Source organism: Penaeus chinensis, chromosome 18, assembly GCF_019202785.1.
Source record: "Penaeus chinensis breed Huanghai No. 1 chromosome 18, ASM1920278v2, whole genome shotgun sequence".
Taxonomy (NCBI): Eukaryota; Metazoa; Arthropoda; class Malacostraca; order Decapoda; family Penaeidae; genus Penaeus; species Penaeus chinensis.
In genome coordinates, this window is record NC_061836.1 from 27,749,415 (window position 1) to 27,769,414 (window position 20,000).

Genomic DNA, 20,000 nt, shown 5'->3' on the forward strand with positions numbered 1-20,000 from the left:
AAACCCTTAGTGTACACATTGACAGATTCATGACATTTGGGAACCAGGTTGACAATATCCATAGAAAAGTAATGGGCACATTAATTCCTCCTTTTATTCCTCTCTCCTCTCTCTCCTTCCACCATGCCCGCCCTTTCTCCCTCCCTCCCTTTTCCCTCCTTTTATCTCTCTCTCCTCTCTCGCCTCCCACCATTCCCGCCCCTTCTCCCTCCCTCCCTTTTCTCTCCTTTTATCCCTCTCTCCTCTCTCTCCTTCCCCTAACCCATATAAAAATAGAATCCCTGCTGAAATGAGGATATTCGTTACATAAACACTAGTTCTCAGTGTAATTAACTATTGTTCAAACATACGGGGGAAAACAAAATTTTAAAAATACAAAAATGATTAACTATTGCTGCGAGACTAGCACTTGATAACGTAAATAAGTATGAACCCCACACATAAACAAACTTATTTGGCTAAAAGTACAAATGTGATACTTACATGCTAATTCGTTAAATAATTCACGCTTTTTACCCAAAATGGCTATTAACCCATCCAACCACCGGTGACACAACCTGTTTCCAAACAAGACAGGTTAACTCTATGCCAAAATATCACGCACTGACATAAGGGCACGGCAGACCTTAACACGTGGACCCATGACCTGGAACCAACTACCTCATAATATAAGAAACATTCAGGACTCGAATACATTCAAAAAGAAATTAAAGGAATTTCTCTGAAATTATCAATGACATCAGGTTTCAATTTATAAAAAGAAGCATGACTTAGCAGTACCATTAATTATATGTGTATCTTGTATTATATGTACTGTAAAATCGCTTCGTGTGTAATGAGAATAACCACTGTAATAAATGGAATCGAGGATTTTGAATCTGAATTTGAATTAGTAGTAATCTTTATTTTGTGAAACTTAATGTGATTTTAGTCCCGTGGCATGTATTGATTTATTTATCTACTTGCTTTATCAAAGTGTTTTTCCTATCAATATTAATCCTTGTTTTATTCAGTAATTGATTGATTGATTGATTATTTAAAATTGATTGCCGCGTTAATAGCTAAGGTCATTAGCGGCGAATACCTTATTGATTCAAAGTCTTACAATATTTAAAACGTTAAAAATCTATCAGTAAATGTCTCATTAATACGAATAAACAACAATAAATACTAGATTAACAAGCAAAGAACAATATAATGATTTAAATGTATACAATTATTGCGTGTTATGCACAATCAAATTTCATTATTAATATTAGTCTCCCTTCAGGAAACTAATAAGACTTCCTATGTCACAATCCTCCCCCAATACATTATTCAGTGTATATTGGGGAGACAAGTACATACGTCTTCGGTCTGAGAATGTTGCACATCTTTCTACTACCTGTGCGATTAGTAATGGCTCTTGGCATCCCTCACAGCGTGCTTCACTCTTAGCCACCATCGGCCCATGAGCCAGTCTTGTGTGACCGATTCTTAGTCTTGTTAACACAACTTCTACTTGTCGGTTATGATGGATACAACTGCCAAGGTTATCTCTAATCTCTCGTGGTTTATTTCTAGAGGTATGCCTCAATTGCTGCCGCCATTCATCGCGAAGACAACGTCTGATGCTGGGTTTCAAGTCTGTGTGTGGGAGAGAAAAACGAGCATCACAGGGCTGAGCGGCAGCTGCCTTGGCCCTCCGATCTGTTTGCTCATTCCCACTGATGCCATCAATGGAAGCCAATCTTGAACCTCATTACCACTGGATGAGATGAGTGTAAGCTCTTGATTCGCTTACAAGGAACTACGAAAGTCGCAATATATGACAATAAAATGGTATGTAAGATCTCTAGTTATCTTGACCACTGTAAGGATGGCGTGTAACTCTGCAGTGAAGATCTAAGCTGCCGAAAAAAGACCGCCAAATGCAATCTTACTCTTACTTACAAAGCCCACACCATTTTCAGATTTCGAATAATTTGTAAATATGGCATCTGATCCTTGGTACTTGGAATTGTGTTGAAGAAATGTCTCCCTGATTTCTGCTACGGATTTCCCCCCTTCCCTATTCCAACTAAATCCAGCTCAACTAGATTGGTCCTTTGGAAGAATTGGGGACTTCCAACAGCTAGAACCTTGGAATGATTTAAGTTGAGATCTTCCACAAGATTTATCACTCTTTTACCATAGGATCGGCTATCCTCAAGGGCGTTGAAAGCCAATCTGGCTGTATAGGATCCCGGACTCTTTTGTACTGTCGTGAAGTAAATGTAGTTCATGTAGTCTCTCTGTAATGTAAGAGGTGGTTCTCCATTCACAGCATACTTGGACTTCTTAGGTGAAGACCATAAAGCCCCTGTACAGAGTCCAACATCCGGAGAACAGTGGGAGTAGCAGATAAATAGGCCTCACATTCATAGCTAAGTTTGCTAAGAATAATCGCTCGGCAAAGCCGCAGAAGCGTTGTGGGGTTTGCACCCCAAGTAGGTGTGAAGGAACCAGCAAAATTCTAAACATTTTTATAGCCTTCACCATTAACTGTTTGATGTGTCTTGAATCCAAAATGAGACCCCAAGTACTTCACCTCTTGGACAAAATGCAGTGGGTTTGCTCCTACATAAGGGGAAGGATGGAGCTCTCCTCTTTTGTGGAAATGCATAGCCATGGTCTTCCTTGGAGAAAATTTGAACCCATGGTATGTTGCCCACTTTGCAAGCTGCTTTATTGCAGTCTGTGTCCTTGCACATCCTGTAAGCTTTTTCCAGAGCAGTACAGTGTGAAGTCATCCACATACAGACTACACGTGATAGCACTAGGAACGACCTTTTTGGTGTCATTAATAGCAGCGCACATAAGACACTCCCTTGTGGGACCAGCTAATCTTCCAGGTTAGAAAAACTATTTCCCACCCTCACTCTAAACATCCTATCAGCGAGGAAGCTTTGTATGAATGTAGGTAATGCTCCTCTTAAACTAGTATTCTACAGCTTCATGGGCATGTCATGCTTCCAAGAAGTATCGTAAGCTATTTTGAGGTCAAAGAAGACTGCTAACAAGTGACGTCGCTGTGCAAAGGAATTCTGTATAGCAGTGTCTATCCTCACAAGGGTATCTGTGATCGATCTTAGTTTTCTAAACAGAAAGTGATATGAGGTCAGTATGTTTTCCTTTTTTAGTATCGATACCAACCTGAAGTTTACCATTTTTTCCATCAACTGGTCTTAATTCCCTGTTATGGAGGCATCCTTGATCCTACTGAATAGGTTCAACAGGAACTTTTGAGAGCTCTCTGATAAGTGAGATATTATTTGGCATGGAATATCGTCACTTCTTGGCAGAGCTGCAAAACAATGCTTTTATTCATTGCAAGCTAGAACACACCTGAAGAACTTATTGGAAAGTGCCCATGAATATTAATTCAGACTTCCTCAACGCTATCGTGTTTTACGAGGATCTCCGTGGCATGGGTTTAATTAACATCAGTCTCGTGTCCCATTTACCAGCATCAGGAAAGGGAATGGTAATGACAATGGAAATGTATGTTTTACTATCCATTTATTTATTCATTTATCTGTCTATCTATTTATCTCTCTATCTATCTTTCTACATATAGGTAATAAGCAAGACTAGTTAAGAGGAAGAAAAACAAACACAAATACAATTATCTCTTTATTTTTCATGTGTCACTATCTATATACATAATATGCGTATACTATATAGTGAAAGTATTAAAAAATCTTCAATATGTTTGATATATATCTATATATATTTATATATATATATGTATAAACCTGCCCGTCTCTACTAAGGCTAGCTCAAAGTTTTCAGTCCATAGAGGATTAAATCCCTCTTAAAAAGGTTTTCAATTCCAAAAGTGACAACAAACAATTATGAAAAAAGAAACCCTATGGATCAGCTATAGTATTTATAAGTGATCCAAAAAACACTATAAATTACAGCTCCAGTTTGAGCATGATTTACAAGCCTTATGAAACACGAAATCCTTAAAATAGCAAAGTGGTCTTTATTGTCCTAAGTTATAAGGTAAATTGTATGTTTGCACTCTGACATGCGCCAAAAAAAAATATATATATGAAAGAGAAATAGCGTATGAAAATACTTATTTCTGTCTATATTTTGGACGCCTCGGATACTGGAAAACGCAATTCATTACTGAAATACTTGAATGAAAGGAAACTCACAATATTATCACTTCTTAGGAATCAGATTTGATGAATATATTATGAGTCCCAATGCACTATTTACTCGCTCACTGGAATTATTTCTAAATGATGTATTCTTCCTTATAAAATATTTTCTACAGTAGAGGAGATACTCTTAGAGCAATCTTATCTGATATGTTTCACGTAGGTTTCATCTGACAGTAACCAAAATAGGATTAAAAAAGGAATTCACGCGATGCCATTTTTTTTTTTTTTTTTGTCTTTTATGCCATTGTGGCGCGGAATTGGGAAGACGTGAAAACGAGCTTATTCCTTGTTGTTTTTTTTTCTCGATATTTCTGGTGAAGTATCGACAAACAAAAACTTTGTAAATAAAAAGGAGCACCATTGTAAATTATTCGAATATGAGAGGAGTGAAAAGAGAAATTTGTAATGTTAGTTTGTAACTAAAATAATTCGGGGAATAAGATACTGACGTAAAGTGATATTACGGAATAACAGATTAAAAAAAAAAAAAAAAAAAAGTACAATCAAACGAAAGTACCATAATAACAGTAACGAAAGTAACAACAACAAAAAAAATAAAAACCCTCATAAAATAATAATAATAATAATAATAATAATAATAATAATAATAATAATAATAATAATAATAATAATAATAATAAAAATGCTACAAAAAAAAAAAAAAAAATCGAATCACACTGCCACGTCCGTCTCAATCGCATTCAGATTTCACACACCCTTGAGTTTGGAAGAGTAACCGTTATCGGCCAACCACTTCATGATGACTTCGTAGTTATCATCCATCCACTTGATGTTATTTTCTGTTCTCTCGATGGCCTGGTCGACGGCGCGGGTTGCTGTGCCCAGTTGCCCTGCGTGGTCTTCCTTAAAGAGTTCCAACTGAAGAAAAAAAAAAAAGAAGGAAAGGAGATTTTAGTAACGTTTCGTGATTGTCTAAAATGTATTCCGATTTTATTGTTTAATATTTTATTAAAATAACTAAAATGATTACTAGAAAATTATTATTACTTTTTAGAAACGTTTTGTGGTCTAAAATGTATTTCGATTTTATTGTTTAATATTTTATCAAAATAACTAAAATGATTACTATTAAATTATTATTTGAGTTTTTTTTAAACGTTTTGTGGTGGTTGTCTAAAATGTATTTCGATTCACTTGAATGTGTTTACTTGTGTTTACTAAAATAACTAAAAATCTAAGTAAGAGTCTCTATTATGATCTATAAAGATCTATGGTGTAGATATTTTGAATCTTAGATGAATATTGAAGTAAAGTAATAGTTGGTTGTATGCAGTTGTTAATGACCATAATTAATAAAAAAAAACATAATTAACTGATGCATTCCACATGCTGCTTATTGTTTCATGCAACTACTGAAGCAGGAGAGGATGAGTAATATTTCTTAGAAGTAAAATAAATTGTTTGTGCCAGAGTCTAAGTCAAACCTTCATTCGTTTGTTTATATTATTTTGTTTGTCCTTCTCTCTTTCCGATTTATTACACTTTGATCAATCCGTTTCTTTGCACACACTTATATTCCAAGCTAAGAGAACTTACCCTTCTCTCATACTATTTAAATTTTCTTTTAAATTCATACTTTCAATTATGCCTTAAGCTCAAATCTAAAATGGCTCTCTAAACTCTCTCCTCATATTTTCCTCTCACGTCTCATACCTTTCCTTATACCTCATACATGCTTCGGTCAAACGCAAAACAGCTTTCGAAACCACACGTCACACTTTCCTTCACTCACCACAAATTCACTCATATCCATATATCTATTGCGCATAGCATAAAATTGCTCATAACTTTTATTTTCCTCATAACTCATATTTTCCCCATAACTTATAACTTCCTCATAACTTATAACTTCCTCATAACTTATATTTTCCTCACTCATTACAAATCAACTCCCCAGCGCTATCATATTCCCTCATACTTTACCCTCATACTTTACATCCTTCCTCTCACCTCATATCTCTTTTCGTACCTCATACCCCTTCTCCTCACACCTCATATCATATATCTTATACCTTCCCTCACACCTTATACCATCCCTCATACCTCATGCTTCTCCTCCCTGGTGTTAAATTCATAGGAGACCGTGTTTACCATGTCACCAAGGGTCGTGAATGTACCAGTGCTGTGGTAAGTAGAAGGTGTCAAATGAAGTTTGTTTGCTAAGCATAAGCGAAGAGGGAGAATGGAGGGGGGGGGGGAGGAGAGGTAGGGAGGGGGAGGGAAGGAGAGGTAGGGAGGGGGAGGGAAGGAAAGTAGGGAGGGGGAGGGAGAGGGTAGGGATGGGGAGGGAAGGAGTGGTAGGGAGGGGGAGGGAAGGAGAGGTAGGGAGAGGGAGGGAAGGAGAGTAGGGAGGGGGAGGGAAGGAGAGATAGGGAGGGGGAGGGAAGGAGAGATAGGGAGGGGAAGGGAAGGAGAGAAAGCGGGTGATGGGTAGATGGAAATACAAAATAATACTACTAAAGGGTAGAAATAATAAAGAGCTGTTGAATAGAAAGATGAATAAAAGGTGAATAAACATAAAACGTTATCACAAAGCAAGCGATATAGCGAAGCTTCGTATTTCGAGTCCGTAAGTCACTTGTTTTCCGAGTCATTATCTTCTCGCCAGTCCTGTGAAATTTTTGAGAAATTAATCCTTACATTTTTTTTTTTGAGGGGGGAGGGGGATTTAGCTAGTCAAATTCTAATAATTCTCCATCTAATGAATTCCCTACCTTGGATTACATTCCTCCCCAACGTAAGGATTAACATCCCTTCAAGATGAAGTAAACTCTCATGCAAGATAGTGTCATCATGCACGGAGCCATGCAGTGTTTTTTTTTCCTCTAAAAAAGGATCAATAAAGGAGGCTTAAAAAGATCAGCTGCACAAAAGCGCGTAAGAGTCGGCCATTTATGTCCATATCTAGAAAAGAGTACATGCGTTGTTAATATTAATATCGGGGAGAGAGAGAGAGAGAGAGAGAGAGAGAGAGAGAGAGAGAGAGAGAGAGAGAGAGAGAGAGAGAGAGAGAGAGAGAGAGAGAGAGAGAGAGAGAGAGAGAGAGAGAGAGAGAGGAGAGAGGGGGAGAGGGAGAGGGAGAGGGAGAGGGAGAGGGAGAGGGAGAGAGAGAGAGAGAGAGAGAGAGAGAGAGAGAGAGAGAGAGAGAGAGAGAGAGAGAGAGAGAGAGAGAGAGAGAGGGGGGGGGGGGGGGGAGGGAGAGGGAGAGGGAGAGGGAGAGGGAGAGAGGAGAGAGAGAGAGAGAGAGAGAGAGAGAGAGAGAGAGAGAGAGAGAGAGAGAGAGAGAGAGAGAGAGAGAGAGAGAGACCGAAAACTGAATCAAAGGAAATCAAACAGAGAGAGAGAGAGAGAGAGACAAAAGCAACAGAAACAGACAGAAATACAAAAGATACAGAAAAAAAAGAAAGAAAAAGAAAAACAAATCTAAAAAAAAAAAAAAAAAATGAGGGAAGAAAACAATAATAAGAAAAGAGATCGGTTAGACCACAAAACAAACATCCTCGTGGCTGTCGCTGGGTTTGTTTACCTCCGCCAATTCCAGCTTCGTGTTAAAGGATATCGTGGCTGCCTTAATTATCCGTGCGATGGCGAAGAAACCTGAGCCATAGCTGGAAGGGGGATTATCCATTTAATTCATGGGGGAAACCTGTTATAATCATGGAAATAATTATGGTAATGGTGGTAATAAAGATGATAATAAGATGAAATTAGAAAGAAACCTGTAATGATATAAATATAAAGTGATAATAAAGAATGTGGTAATAATAATGATAATAATTGTATGAGTAATGATAAAAAACATTTGATTAATAATAACCATTATGTTATGGAATATTATTTTTTATTTGAATATAGACCTTTTAAATAAGAACGTATTCTATATTGATTATGCTGCAGGTTATCAATAATAAATTAAGTAAATGTTACGAATGAATGAATCATATGACTAAAGTTTATTTGAAAGAAAAATATGAAAAGCAAAATAATATAGACATAAATTAATGATAAAACCGAATTTCAACAAACAATTAAAAGTTTACAGCGAAGCAAAACAATATTAGCCCCCCCTCCCTTTAAAAAAATATTATGACAATGCATTTAATTTAAACATTATTTGGCAATTTTCTGCTAATGATAAATTGCTTGACAGAAAAAAAAAAAATCTTTAACCTGTATACTCACCTGTCACTATCCATGGAATAACGTAAATGCAATAATAGTAACATAATAATATTGATGATAATGATGATGGTGATAATAATAATAATAATAATAATAATAACAATAATAATAATAATAACAATAATAATAATAACAATAATAATAACAATAACAATAATAATAACAATGATAATAATAAAACACGTAATAAAATATAAACTTACTAATCAGCAATCTGTTGCCACTGGTCCCTGAGGAAGTTCCAGGCCAGGTAGCGCCCCACGTCATTCCTGGCGACGGCGGCGAACACCTGCGATGCGTCCTGCTTCCGGATGCCGCTGCCCTCCGTGAAGGCCATGTCCAGGTACCTGTGGAGAGGACGCTGGGTTATTTCCTTATCGTTTATGATATTTTTTCTTTGTCTTGTTTACTGCTGTAGGGGGTGCATAGGAGGGTGCTGGGTTATTTCCTTTTCGTTTATAATATTTTTTCTTTGTCTTGTTTATTGCTTTAAGGGGTGCATAGGTGGGTGCTGGGTTATTTCCTTTTCGTTTATAATTTTTTCTTTGTCTTGTTTACTGCTGTAGGAGTGAATAGGAGGGTGCTGGGTTATTTTCTTATCATCTATAGATTCTGTGTGATTTTCTTTTTATTTATAGATTCCTCGTTATATCATCAGTTCTGTAGGGGTGTAGGGAAGAGTGCTGGGTTATTTCCTTTCCATATATTTGTCTATCTTTATATTTTTAGTCCTGTAGAGGAGCAAATGAGAGTGCTGGGTTATTTTCCTTTTCATTAATATATTTATCTTTAATTTGTCATTGCTGTAGGGAGTTTATCTTTATATATTCATCTTCTATTTTCATTCCTGTAGAGGTCCAAAGGAAGGTGCAAGGTTATTATCCTTTTTACTAATGTGTTTATTTATATGTTAATATCCCTGTTGGGATGCAAAGGAAGGTGGCAGGTTATTCCTTGCAAAGAAGGGTGCTGGGTTATTTTTTTTAATTTAGCCATCTTCACATCAAAGAGAAAGGGGAAGAACACACAGAAGAAAGGGGCAAAAAGGGAAGAAGAGAAAATAGAAAAGAACAAATTAACCAAGACACACACACACACACACACACACACACACACACACACACACACACACACACACACGCACACGCACGTAAAAGGGACCCTACCTCGACAAGATCCACACTTCCTTGGTACAACCCATGGCCGACAGGAGCTTCGACTTCTCCGTAGCGACGTTGGAGTTGATATACTGCTCCCACGCGAAATTCCACTCGTCCTCGCCGCCCTCAGCCACGCCCGTGCAGTATACCGTCGACTTCAGGTTGGGAGAGATGAGGCTGTGGGAGATGAAGATAGAGGATGAGGCTGTGGGAGATGAAGATAGGGGATGAGGCTGTGGGAGATGAAGATAGAGGATGATGCTGTGGGAGATGAAGATAGAGGTTGATGCTGTGGGAGATGAGGATAGAGGATGAGGCTGTTGATGATGCAGTCGTGTTGGGGGTATTGGGGTTATTGTCAATTATTCTTTGTTGTTGATGTTATTATTGTTTGTTAATGCCGTCGTGTCCAGTTAGAAGCTAATGTCAAGATATCAACAACAGCAACTATAAATGACAATGATAATATTGATGATTATAATAAGGATTATAATTAAATGATAATGACAATGATAATAATAGACGATAATAATGAAAATAATAATAATAATAATACAAATAATAATACAAATAATAGTAATAATAATAATAACAATAATAATGATAACCTATAATTATAGTGACAATAAAAACAGTGACAGTAATAACATCAATAATCACCTTAAAGAAAACAAAATCCTCATACCTGGTGTTGGAAGGGTTCTGTACCCAAGAATTGAAGAGACCCTGAGATTTGTCCACGCAGTCTTGGTAGCCGAGATTGCACGCCCACGCTAACGCCTTCACACGCTTGAACTGATCCAAGTGAGGGTCGTTCAGGTTATCGTCAAAGCCCACGGAGTTGTAGAGGGGAATCAGGATGTCCAGCAGGTAGCTCTGAGGGGAGAGAGAAAGAAGGGGAGATATGATTGGGGATTGGGGAGAATGTGTAGATAAGGGGGAGGGAGAGGAAAGCGTAGAAGGTAGGATTCAAAGGCAGATTTTTTTTTTTCTCGCTTGTTTGATAGCTATTAGCGTGTTGTATCAACGTTGAAGAAATTAAGAAGAAAAGAAAAGAAAAGAAAAGTTGAAGGCAAAAATCGAGGAGATGAAAAAAAAAGTCGATAAACAGATCGTTTGCAGACTTACCTTCAGATCGCCGTAGCCACTAGACCGAGTAAACATGTTTTCCAGATAAGCTAAGTTGTTCAAGGCGGAATCCCAAGGTACGAATTCCACTTCCTTGCCCAGGTAAACATTCACGCTCAGCGCAGTGTCGTAGGATACCTGACCTGAAGATGTGAAATTAAAATGTAAAAATATCTAAATAAAAAAACTGAATTAACTTTAAAACAACCCGTAACCTTAATTGCTGAATGGCAGTAGAGATAACAAGTCTAACAAGACGTAAACAAGGAAGCATACAGAATAATCCATTCAGGTATAACTCATGAAAACATAAACCAACCGGGCGTAAACGAGGGAACAAACAAACCCAGTGTGTCTTACCGCCACGTGCGAGGTTCAAGACATCGTCAATGATCTGTGCTCTGTTGATGACGTGAAGAGCCTCATGGTTGTCCTTGAGCTGCTGGATAATCAGGTTCCAGTTCTCCGCGTCGTAGTTGACCCTGTAATAGCCCGTCTCCTGCACGTTGAAGATCACCCACTTGTCCTTAGCCGGGAGGGAGGAAATGGTGAGTTGTTCCTCCGTGTCCATCATCCATCGCTGGGGCTTCGTCGTCTCGAAGTCGGGGTTGGTCTCCGTGGTGTAGGACAGAGGGACCCACCACTTGTAATCGTGGGTGTCGGTCGAGTTGGGGTTCTTGACGAGGAGGAAGCGTTCCTGAAGGGGGCGTGGCGGGAGAAGGGGTTACTTTTTTCGGAATAGTTCGTTTCGAAATTACTAATATGATAATACCCTGGTTATCTACGTATAGAGAATAACGCGAAGAATGGGGAAATGTGTCTTTATGGACCGCTTCAAGTTTAATAAATGGAAAATAACTCAAATACAGAACAAATAAAGTTAATACGATAACACGATGCTGGAATATTCTAAAAAAGAACGGGGGTCGAAAATACAGAAAACAAGGCTCATCAAAGACTTCTAGACAGTCTGCATACAGCAAAGCTACATCATAGTGAAACCTAACCTCCTAGCTTTCTGTAAATCTGATAACGATCTTGGGATAAAGCATTTACCACTATCAAAACAATGGGCACAAAGGATTCTCTTCAATGCAGTTCGTGTTTGCATTTTTTCCTTCATGATTAAACACTTACCTGGGAAACTGTAGCTGAGGTGCCGTCGCTGCTTCGTGTCACCTTAATCACAGGGTAACCCATCTGCAGTGTCCAGGTGTCCATGATTTTCTTGACACTGACGTCGGCGGGGAGCGTGTTGTCGTCGTGGGCTGCTGTCGTTAGGTACTGCCAGAGGTCGTCCTGCTCTGCGTTCTGGTATTTCCTGAAGGGGAAGGAAATGTTATTTTGTTGTGGTGGTTGTCCCTTTCTGCAATGCATATTAAAGATGAATAGTTTCCGTATGTAATGATATCTGTGTGTGTGTGTGTGTGTGTGTGTGTGTGTGTGTGTGTGTGTGTGTGTGTGTGTGTGTGTGTGTGTGTGTGTGTGTGTGTGTGTGTGTGTGTTGTGTTTGTGGTGTGTTTGTGTTTTGTTCTATGTATGTGCGTGTATGTAGTCTGAACGTGCATATAAAATGAAGCCAAAATCAACTTACAGGTCCGTAAGGTAATTGGAGAGGCCCTTCCTGAAGGTGGCTTCCGTCAAGAAGTGGTTCATCATGCGAATAATAGAGGCACCTGCGAATAAAAGAACCACTTAGTGAACTGAAACGTCGCGATAAATTAATCATTGTGGTTTAACCTGTAAATGATTTTTCTTTCTCCTCTGGCCTTCTTTTTCTCTTTCCCTTTATATACCTATATCTATGACAGTATCTATATAGATATCTATATCTATATGAATATATATGCACACGAATACGCACATATACATCTCTCTCTCTCTCTCTCTCTCTCTCTCTCTCTATATATATATATATATATATATATATATATATATATGAATGCAAATAAAACTTGAATAGTTAGAAACATTACGATTTAATTCCATTTCTGTGAGCGGGCGCGTGTGTGTGTATTTATTTAGACATACATACATACATATATATATATATATATATATATAAATCCATTAATCTATCTATATATATCTCTATCCATATATATATCTACCTAGCAATCTATCCATATATCTAACAACAGTATATATCCATTCATCTATCTATCAGTATGAATCCTCCTTATGCCCTCCAAGCGTGCCTTACCCTTGGCATAAGAGATACGGTCGAAAATCTCATTGATCTCATCTGGGTGGCCCACAGGGATGCTGATAGGATGCGAGGATTCCAGGCAGTCGATGGCGAAGACGTCTTGGAGATCCTCGGTTACGAACTGCTCCATCATCTTCCAGGATGGCTCCGACTGGGAAATGAAGGCTGACGTGAGTTGGTACGTAGGTGAGGGTAAAAGGGATAGAATTCAGAGGGTAAGTGTTTTATGAGTTTATGGGTTATGGTCATGTTCTTTCTATGCGCTCTCTCTCTCTCTCTCTCTCTCTCTCTCTCTCTCTCTCTCTCTCTCTCTCTCTCTCTCTCTCTCTCTCTCTCTCTTTCTCTCTCTTTCTCTTCTCTCTTTCTCTCTTTCTCTCTTTCTCTCTTTCTCTTCTCTCTCTCTCTCTCTCTCTCTCTCTCTCTCTCTCTCTCTCTCTCTCTCTCTCTCTCTCTCCCTCTCTCTCTCTTTCTCTTTCTCTTTCTCTTTCTCTTTCTCTCTCTCTCTCTCTCTCACTCTCTCTCTCTCTCCGAATGAAAATGAAAATCTTGAATCAACAAGAACACAAATACTTTTACAATTTGCACATTACGCCACATCCAGGCTGAACAATTTCCAATCCCACGCTTAACACCCTCCCACACACTCACTTCCATCCAGCACCCTTACACGCCAACACACCGGACAACACCTTACATGATTAACACCCAGGAACTCCATGAAGGACGCGAAGCCCTCGTTGAGCCAGAGGTCCGTCCACCACTCCGGCGTGACCAAGTTGCCGAACCACTGATGGGCGAGTTCGTGAGCAACCACCACCACCACTCGCTGCTTGTTGGACGCGGCTGAGACTGCAGGGTCGTAAAGCATGGCCGTTTCTCTGGAGGACGGGGGGAGATTTGGGAATTTAAAAAAAGGGGAATGTGAGGGAAAGGGTGTTTGTGATAGATGAAGGGGAGAAATGAGGTCGTAAAGTATGGTTCGTTTTTATGTCTGGGAGGATTGGGGGACGGGGGGATTTGGGAATGAGAAAAAGGGGGAATGTGAGGGAAAGGGTGTTTGTGATAGATGAAGGGGAGAGATGAGGTCGTAAAGTATGGTTCGTTTTTGTTTGTTTTTATGTCTGGGAGGATGAGGAGAGGAAATGAGATATGGTATTTGTGATGAAAAGGGGAGATGAGGCTGCGTTTTCCTTTAGTATGAAGCAGGGTGTGGATAAAAAAAAGGAAAGTGAGGGAAGTTATATTTATGATAAATAAAGTGGAGAGATGAGGTCGTAAAGAATCGTGTGTTTTATTTTGGGGGGGGAGGATGAGGAGAATCGGAAATTAAAAAGGAAGTGATATTTGTGAACTTGGGATCATTGACAAGGAGAGCTGAGGTCGTAGTGTTTTCCCGGAAGTTACGAAAGGGTAGCAATGAAAAACGGGAAGGTGATGGAAATGCTATTTGTGATTAATGGAGTGGAGAGATGAAGATGAGGAGATTTGAAAGTGAAAAGGGAAATGCTATTTGTGATTAATGAATCCTCAGAGAAGATGAGGAGTTTTGAAAGTGAAAGGGGAAATGATATTTGTGATTTTTTTGATAAATGAAATGAAGAGATGAGGTCGCGAGGCCGTTAAACATTTATCTGGAAGATGAGGAGAGTTAGGAATGAACCTTAGAGAAAGCGATGGAAAGGATAATTCTGATCAATGAAATGGAAAGATGAGGTCACGAGGTCGGAGAGGATATTTTTATCTATTTATTTATTTTATTTTATTTATTTATTATTATTTTTATTATTATTATTATTTTTTAAGGAAGAGGACAAACGGCGGAGAGCGAAGAGACCAGGAAAGAAAAGGAAATGAAGGAAATGACAAGATCGGGAGGTCGAAGAATGCAAATATTTTTTTTCTTTGAAAGGAACAAAAACAATAAAGGCTGTTGACTAATAATGAAGGTGAATTACGGAAATAGACGTGAATGAAATGAAACCTGCGACAAATGACATGACGAAATAGCGAATCGTAAGGCATGAACTAATAAAAAATTAAAAAATGACTCATAAAAGAAAGTAGATTTTGTGAAGCAGGATTTGAAAAGAAAACGAACTGATAGTGAACCTGGAGACTGGAAACATACAGATATGAAGTGACACTTGAAAACAGGTGACATGACAGTGTGCCGACGGGAAAGTGGGGATGGAGAACGAGACTAAGGACTAAAGACTAAGGACTAAGGACTAAGGACTAAGGACTAAGAGACTAAAGACTAAGAGACTAAGTTTAGTTTCGGAGTAATAGAACATGCAGCGTGACACGAAGTAGAAAGAGGCAAGCTTGAAATGACATTGATAGACAACGATGCAGTTGAAATGATACATACTGAAAAATGATAATGTATTAAAAAGAAAGCTAAAGACGGATATTGGATGAAAGAAAGTGATACTGAAATGCTCTACCGGAGAGGAATTAGCATACTGAATGTCAGTACATGAAGGGTGATTTGATCGAAAAGGTTATTGACTGAAAGAGAATAGTGAAATATGGGAAGAAATAAAAGTGATGATACTAAGACATTAAGGGAAAAATATCATTACTAATAACACTATATAAAAGACCAAGATATTCTTGATTAATTCTTGAAGCAATGAAAAATGCTTCTTGCGAACATCTAGCTAACCCTGTCCAGCACCATCTCGGAGGTGGCCCCAGTAAGAGATGAAAATTATCCACTGTGATGCCAACCTGAAGGCCCCAGTAAATGGGAAAAAAATCAAACATTGTACGAGACCCTTGTCATTGTGAGGAGATAAGGCCCTGGGAAGAGAAAATCCTTGCTAGTGCCAACCTGTAGATATGAGTCCCCAGTAAGAGTAAGTAATTAACAGCCAGCGAAATCCCATTTGGTGCCGAGCTGTGAGTAACGGGGCCCTACTAAAAGAGGAATATTGCCAGAGAGAGAGAGAGAAAGAGAGGGAGACACACACACACACACACACTTTCTCTCTCTCTCTCTCTCTCTCTCTCTCTCTCTCTCTCTCTCTCTCTCTCTCTCTCTCTCTCTCTCTCTCTTCCCTCTCTCTCTCTCTCTTTCCCTCTCTCTCTCTCTCTTTCCCTCTCTCTCTCTCTCTTTCCCTCTCTCTCTCTCTCTTTCCCTCTCTCTCTCTCTCTTTCCCTCTCTCTCTCTCTCTTTCCCTCTCTCTCTCTCTCTTTCCCTCTCTCTCTCTCTCTTTCCCTCTCTCTCTCTCTCTTTCCCTCTCTCTCTCTCTCTTTCCCTCTCTCTCTCTCTCTTTCCCTCTCTCTCTCTCTCTTTCCCTCTCTCTCTCTCTCTTTCCCTCTCTCTCTCTCTCTTTCCCTCTCTCTCTCTCTCTTTCCCTCTCTCTCTCTCTCTTTCCCTCTCTCTCTCTCTCTTTCCCTCTCTCTCTCTCTCTTTCCCTCTCTCTCTCTCTCTTTCCCTCTCTCTCTCTCTCTTTCCCTCTCTCTCTCTCTCTTTCCCTCTCTCTCTCTCTCTTTCCCTCTCTCTCTCTCTCTTTCCCTCTCTCTCTCTCTCTTTCCCTCTCTCTCTCTCTCTTTCCCTCTCTCTCTCTCTCTTTCCCTCTCTCTCTCTCTCTTTCCCCTCTCTCTCTCTCTCTCTTTCCCTCTCTCTTTCCCTCTCTCTCTCTCTCTCTCTCTCTCTCTCTCTCTTTCCCTCTCTCTTTCCCTCTCTCTCTCTCGTTTTTCCCCCCTCTCTCTCTCTCTCTCTCTCTCTCTCTCTCTCTCTCTCTCTCTCTCTCTCTCTCTCTCTCTCTCTCTCTCTCCCTCCCTCCCTCCCTCCCTCCCTCCCTCCCTCCCTCCCTCTCTCCCTCCCTCTCTCCCTCCCTCCCTCCCTCCCTCCCTCCCTCTCTCTCTACGAAATCCCAGCCAGTGCCAACCTGTAGGTGATGAGGCCCCAGTTCTCCATGGCTCCCGCCGAGAAGTCCGGAATGGCGATCATGTCCTGCTTGGGGAGTGGGAAGGGCACGTCGAAGTAACCCTCGAAGAAGGTCAGGATGTCAGGCCCTGTTGTCAAGGCGTAGTCGGCTTGCTCGATGGCAGCTTTGCGTGCCCACACTGCCAACAAGGTGGAAATCAAGTCAGGGGGATGGAATGGCGTTTGTTTATTTATGGACGATGGTGATGGAAGAGAAGTCAGTGCTTGAATGTAGGAATTTATTCAGATTGTGGTTGGGGAGAGAAGGTATAAGAGACCATAGATATCTTTGTAGATTATCATGCTGTGATTACTTCGGTATGCTCTATTTCATTCGTCCTTTCCGAAAACGAGAGACGACAATGATATCTTTCTTTCCTATACACTGTAACAATAATACACACACACACACACACACACACACACACACACACACACACACACACACACACACACACACACACACACACACACACACACACACACACACACATACACACACACACACACACACACATATTTCATTTATTCATTTATTTATTCATGTATCTCTTTATCACAAACCTCTGAACAGGACGTGGTCATTGGCAGTCGAGTTCATGTGCGAAAAGTCTGAGATAACGAAAGCAACCAGGTAAGTGGACATGGGGACGCTTGTGTTGAAATGGTCCCACACCCAACCTGGCTGTCCCTCTCTGTGAAATGAAATAGGTGTTTGTTTAACGATGTTTCCCTAACTGTAATATTGCGATAGGGTTGAGAAGAATGGTTAAAATGGTTGGTTGGTTTGTTCTAGGTGATTATGTTCTCTGTTATTCAATCCGTAACATTGGAAGCAAATTTGTACAACTGGAGTATATCTGAGTTGTATTATTTAAAAGTCATCATCTTTTTGAACTTGGAATCCAACTTGGAGAAAGATCAAGTTCTTTTGAAGTTCGAAACCAAGACGTTTCATAACTTCTAATCGGTTTTGAACCAACAAACATTACCCTAAAAACACAAACTTAATCAAAGAAAACTACTGCTGTTGGGGAAACTAAAATAAAAATAAAGAGTCCAAACTCACATGGGGATTGACTCGAACTTGGGCATGTTAGAGATGGAGGACATACCCTCCTCCCTGCCAAGATACACCTCGAAAGTGGCCTTCATGCCCGGCTCATCGAAGCAAGGGAAGGCTCTGCGGGCGTCCGTGGGCTGGAACTGGGTCGAGGCGATCAATCTGCGGGCGTGGAGCGGGCGTTGTGTCATCTTGGCTAACATTATTTGGTGGTTTGTTCTTGTCTGCTCGTGTGTTAACTCAGCCGTTCATACACCTTGATTTTTTTAGATCAATCTATCTATCTATTTATTTATCTTTCCATCTATCTATTTATCTGTCTATCCATCCATCTATATCCATCGATCTATCTATATATATTTATCTATTTATCTATATCCGTCTATTTATCTATCGATCTATCCATCTATCTATCCACCCATTCATCCATTTATATATCTACCCATCCCTCTATCTATCATACATAGATAGATTCATCCATCTATGTATCTATCTTCCCTCTATCTACCCATCTACCTATTCATTCAGACGTGAATAAGTACAAAGACATATGTAATGATGCCAAAGAGGTAACCATAATGATAATACTAACAATACAGACACACAACACGAAATAGCAGCGACCATAAACATAACAACAGGTTAACAATACCTCTTAACATCACCCACCTGTCGCTCCCGTCCTCAGCCTTGTAAGTAGACCTATAGAAACCATGAAGCTGGTCGTTCAAATAGCCTTCGAATTCCATGGAGAGGACGTATTTTTGCCCCACGACCAGGTCTTCTCCTAGTTCCGCGATGTAGAACTGCCTCTCGTTGTCGTAACTGTGTTTGGTGATACCGACGCCGGGCCCTTGGACTTGGTCGGATGGGGCGAGCTGTGGAAGAGGGGGGGGGGGGTGATAGTGATGTTGATGGTGATGGTACTCACGTATGATTATCTGTCTTCCTGTGACAGTAATGGATAGTGATGGTGGTGGTGGTAGGGATAGTGAGTTGATGGTGATGGTAATTACATATTATGATTATCTGTCTCCCTGTGATAGTAATGGATAGTGGTGATGGTGGTTGTGGTAGGAATAGTGATGTTGATAGTGATGGTACTCACATATGATTATCTGTCTCTATGACTAAAGGATAGTGGTGGTAGTGATAGTGATGATGGTGAAGGTACATTATGGCTGTAATGGATAATTGTGATAGTGGTGATGATCGTTGCGGTGGTGGTAATGATGGTGATGTTGATAGTGATGATACTCATTGTATGGCTGCTACGGATAATGGTATAATGGTGATTTTGGTGGTAATACTGGTGATGTTGATAGTGAAGATACTCATGCTATGGTTGTTGTGGATAATGTTGAAAGTGATGAAGGCTGTGATGGAATGCTGATGATGATGATGTTGATAGTAATTTTACGAATGATGCTGATAATGTTGAGGATGGCTGTGATGAAGATGATGATGATAACGAAGGTGGAGGTGATGTTGATAGTGATGATACTACTGTTGTTACTAATAATAGTGATAATGATGATGATGGCCGTGATGGGCACTTGATGAGATCATATAATTTCAAAATACTTCAAAATCCTATAATCATAACACCTGATATTTAAGCAAGTTTAACATTTTGAATAATAAAAAGTTCCTGTCCATTGAGCGTATTAACAAATTCATTTACACAAGTAATTCGACAACACTTAAAAGATACAACTATACATAACGACACATCATGATTTTAAATCTCTTTCAGGCAGCTAAAATGACCAGCAAAGACACAGCGAAACACGAAAAAGAAATACAACCCATTAAACCCCAAACAACCCATTCACACTTACCCTAATGGCCTCCTTACACACTTACCCTAATGGCCTCATTCTTACACTTACCCTAATGGCCTCATTCTTACACTTACCCTAATGGCCTCATTCTTACACTTACCCTAATGGCCTCCTTCTTACACTTACCCTAATGGCCTCCTTCTTACACTTACCCTAATGGCCTCATTCTTACACTTACCCTAATGGCCTCATTCTTACACACTTACCCTAATGGCCTCCTTCTTACACACTTACCCTAATGGCCTCATTCTTACACTTAC

At 39.7% G+C, this 20,000-nt stretch overlaps 1 protein-coding gene across 5 annotated transcripts in view; it reads right to left on the reverse strand.

The window, feature by feature from the left end:
• Positions 1 to 3,641: 3,641 nt before the first annotated feature.
• Positions 3,642 to 20,000, reverse strand: part of LOC125034515 (aminopeptidase N-like) — a 54,539-nt gene continuing 38,180 nt past the window's right edge. For 4 of the 5 annotated variants that reach the window (XM_047626354.1, XM_047626353.1, XM_047626352.1 and 1 more), the window contains exons 4-18: positions 18,566 to 18,774; positions 17,903 to 18,058; positions 17,398 to 17,528; positions 16,796 to 16,973; positions 13,591 to 13,774; positions 12,891 to 13,047; positions 12,282 to 12,363; positions 11,825 to 12,008; positions 11,048 to 11,384; positions 10,688 to 10,830; positions 10,245 to 10,435; positions 9,566 to 9,736; positions 8,603 to 8,746; positions 7,744 to 7,825; positions 3,642 to 5,075 (exon numbers count right to left, since the gene is read on the reverse strand). In XM_047626354.1, the coding sequence (XP_047482310.1) occupies positions 4,905 to 5,075; positions 7,744 to 7,825; positions 8,603 to 8,746; positions 9,566 to 9,736; positions 10,245 to 10,435; positions 10,688 to 10,830; positions 11,048 to 11,384; positions 11,825 to 12,008; positions 12,282 to 12,363; positions 12,891 to 13,047; positions 13,591 to 13,774; positions 16,796 to 16,973; positions 17,398 to 17,528; positions 17,903 to 18,058; positions 18,566 to 18,774 (2,520 nt within the window). In that variant the 3' untranslated portion in view covers positions 3,642 to 4,904. Of the gene's footprint in view, positions 5,076 to 6,260; positions 6,340 to 7,743; positions 7,826 to 8,602; positions 8,747 to 9,565; positions 9,737 to 10,244; positions 10,436 to 10,687; positions 10,831 to 11,047; positions 11,385 to 11,824; positions 12,009 to 12,281; positions 12,364 to 12,890; positions 13,048 to 13,590; positions 13,775 to 16,795; positions 16,974 to 17,397; positions 17,529 to 17,902; positions 18,059 to 18,565; positions 18,775 to 20,000 lie in introns of all 5 variants that reach the window. The other variant, XM_047626356.1, reaches the window with a different exon arrangement.